The sequence below is a fragment of the Olea europaea genome, chromosome 12 (assembly GCF_002742605.1).
Source record: "Olea europaea var. sylvestris chromosome 12, O_europaea_v1, whole genome shotgun sequence".
In the NCBI taxonomy this organism is placed as follows: domain Eukaryota; kingdom Viridiplantae; phylum Streptophyta; class Magnoliopsida; order Lamiales; family Oleaceae; genus Olea; species Olea europaea.
Genome location: NC_036248.1, coordinates 16,844,313 through 16,847,412, shown reverse-complemented (window position 1 = coordinate 16,847,412; position 3,100 = coordinate 16,844,313). Strand labels below are relative to the sequence as shown.

The window sequence follows — 3,100 nt, the reverse complement described above, 5'->3', positions numbered from 1 at the left end:
GGAGGCTTAGCCTCGCTCAACAGACCTATACAGGCTGAATGAGACAGACAGATATAACTGGCTTTCTGTTCTAGCAGTAGATATATTCCTTCTCCATGACATTACATCAACCATGTACATGCTAATGTAATTGTCCTCTGATCTAAATTTAAAGGATAATCAATTTTAATTCTTTTGACTATTTTGATGGTTTGGATTTCATTAGGACCATAATTAATATTATTATTCTCTATCGTGTCAATAAAGCAATCTCTATTTGAGCCATTATGAATCCACAAGTATCAGCCATCAACTTCCTCCAGAGAAAATATTACAACTGTAAAGAATTATAAACAGCAATTTCTGCATTTCAGGTATAATTTTCACTCTAAAATGTACATGAATATAATAACAAAGGTCCAAAAGTTGGATAACAGAGATTTAGTAGGACGAAAACCTGGCTCAACCAATATTGAACAGTTGCAAACTATTTTCTAATGTCAGATTGGTCCTGCAAATGATGATGGAGGTTCCCTCAAAATTATGGCACCACATTCTCATAGTCCCAAATACTCCCGTTTGCTTGGCTGCAGACACATGGAAAAATAAAAGGATGTCAATATTTTCACATTATTGCCTGCAAGTGCAAGATAAGATTAAGACAAAATACAGAGATACAAATGGAGAAGAGGCAAGATGTGGCACGTCCCAACCCAAACGAAATCATTGTTTAGAGCACAGTATTCCACTAAAATCATGTTAACAATATTCAAACAGAATAGAACAGAAAATGATTTACCAGAACTGTGAACAGTGAATTGATTTGTGTGTTCATAATATTCATAAAACAAATAATTCTCCTGCAAGATATGAATATGATGATGACCTGCACTGGTGCAGACACTTATAAGAGTGCAATTGGCACACTACCAGGAAGATTGCAGAAAATATTTCAGGAGCTAAAAGGCTTTGTATGCTACACGAAGTTCAAATCACAGAAGCAGAAATCTCTGAATTAAAGGTATAGATGCACCACAGGGGACAGGGAAGGAGTGAGAAACAAGTAGAGGAACTAGTTGCAATTTACCTGAGTTTGAATTCTGACATTCAAATCCTGAAAATCATCTTCGAGTTCACACAAAAGCTTTTTGTATGTATGCTCATCTACGTGGTTTTTTTCCCGCAGCTCCTCCAACAACCTCATGGCATCTCGAACCTTTTTTTGTCGGCATATCTCATCAAATACAGTGCGATAGGTGATGAAGTCAGCAGACCTTTGGTTGTCACCCATCTCCATCAAGAATTTCACAGCTTCATCCACCTTCCCCTCAAGAGCCAAAGAGTTCACCAGTGAGTTGTACGATTTACTACTTGGGATGAATCCCTTCTCCTTCATTTTCTCAAAAAGCTCAGTGGCATTATTTGTTCGGCCTTGGGCACACAACCCATGGATCAAATAATTGTATGAAAATGAGTTGGGATGGCAATTATAGACCACACCCATCTGATGAAATATTCTAAGGGCATCATTGACGTGCAATGAAATCACGTATCCTTTAATCATAGAATTCAAGCTGAAAATATCTGGCTCAACTCCATCATCTACCATTTGTTTGAACAGGCATCTAATTGTCTCCATATAAACGTGATTGATATAAGAATTCTTCCCTCTACTCAGAAGTGCAGTAAATAGTATATTGTAAGTTCTAATTGATGGCCTACAGTCGAACTTCCTAACATCACGCATATGCTTGTATATGTTAATCGCTCGAATCAATTTTCGAGCTTCTATGAAGTAATAAATCATTGTATTATAAAGAGCCTCAGAACCAATAGAAGGAATAGCGAGCACCTGGTTAACGACATCATCCATTTCTTGGTACATCTTGGCTGCCCCAAGCACCTTTATGGTAATGTGGTATGTTAATAGATTGTGCCTAAACCTGTGCTGATGTGAAGCCCAGTTGAAAAGCTCCAAACACACTAAAGGATCATCCTGTAACATAATCACGTTATGAAGTTCTTCAGGGGTGAATCTAGGTGGGAGCTGGGATATTGCCCTTTGAAACTGGGCTTCATTTAAAACTGGTTTTGCTGCGGCTTTTTCCCTTTTACGGATTCTCTTTCTCAAGGATCTTGTCAGAGTTCCTCTGTATGTTCTTGAAGAATAAAAAGAAACCCATAATTGTTTGGGGAAAGATGCGATCAAAAGTTTAATAAAATTAAAACGGAACGGCGCATTTGTGGAATTGGGAGGAGAAGTCAAATTTGAGTGATTGTGGATAGTGTTAGAAAAGGGAGAGTGAGATTGACAGGTTATTAAAGAGAGACTATGATAGAAGAAAATCCTTTTGGAGTGAAAATGTTGGAGATGATTTTTGGGTAGAATAAACATGATTAGAATTGAATAAACAACACATCTACGATAGTTGGCTAAGGACGTGGGAATCTGATCATCGATAGGGCTTTCAGTAGATAATGTTAATCGTTGCAGCGTACGGTGGGTAGCGGTGGCAGCGGATTGTGGAGACGACGGCGATGATGGGCGTGGGTAGTGTCTGCTTTGGTCATGGTTAATGAGAAAGTCCTCGAAGTATTACTATTGTTCAGTTCGCCACCAAAATATTGATTATTGTAATTTAACCTCTAATTATTTTAAATAAGTTCCAAATTGCCCCCTATAGTTTCATTTTCTGATTTATATTCATTTCTTGTTTGGTCGGTCAGTATTCAGTAAATAAGTGTTGGGAAGGACATATGAAAGTCTCTACATTATTTCGATAATGAAAAAACTGCCATTTGCTGCATGCACGACTTTACACGGAGATCTATGTTCATTTCAAAAGCTCTAACTTGTTATATGCTCGGGAAATTGCTTCACTTGACATTAAAAAAAATATGAGGAGACACCACAAAATTTGAAATTTATGATAATGTAACATTAGAATATTTTGATCGAGAGATTGAGCTTGACATACAAGATTGTTTGATTTGTCTCATGGCAACGAAAACTTGGTAGATTGTTGAATTTGAATATTGAGGTAATAGTCAATATCAACTTCACGTGTCCTAAATGTCGATTTGAACCTGTACCGCTAACTATGCCACCATTTTTGTCGAT

At 37.3% G+C, this 3,100-nt stretch overlaps 1 protein-coding gene across 1 annotated transcript; it reads right to left on the bottom strand.

Annotated features, from left to right (window-relative positions):
• Nucleotides 1-267: 267 nt before the first annotated feature.
• Nucleotides 268-2,631, bottom strand: LOC111405904 (pentatricopeptide repeat-containing protein At2g27800, mitochondrial-like). The gene is made up of 2 exons (XM_023035001.1): nucleotides 1,067-2,631; nucleotides 268-566 (listed from the first exon to the last, which is right to left on the bottom strand). Exons 1-2 carry the CDS (start codon nucleotides 2,372-2,374, stop codon nucleotides 537-539), a joined length of 1,338 nt encoding a protein of 445 aa, XP_022890769.1. The 5' UTR covers nucleotides 2,375-2,631; the 3' UTR covers nucleotides 268-536.
• Nucleotides 2,632-3,100: the final 469 nt, after the last annotated feature.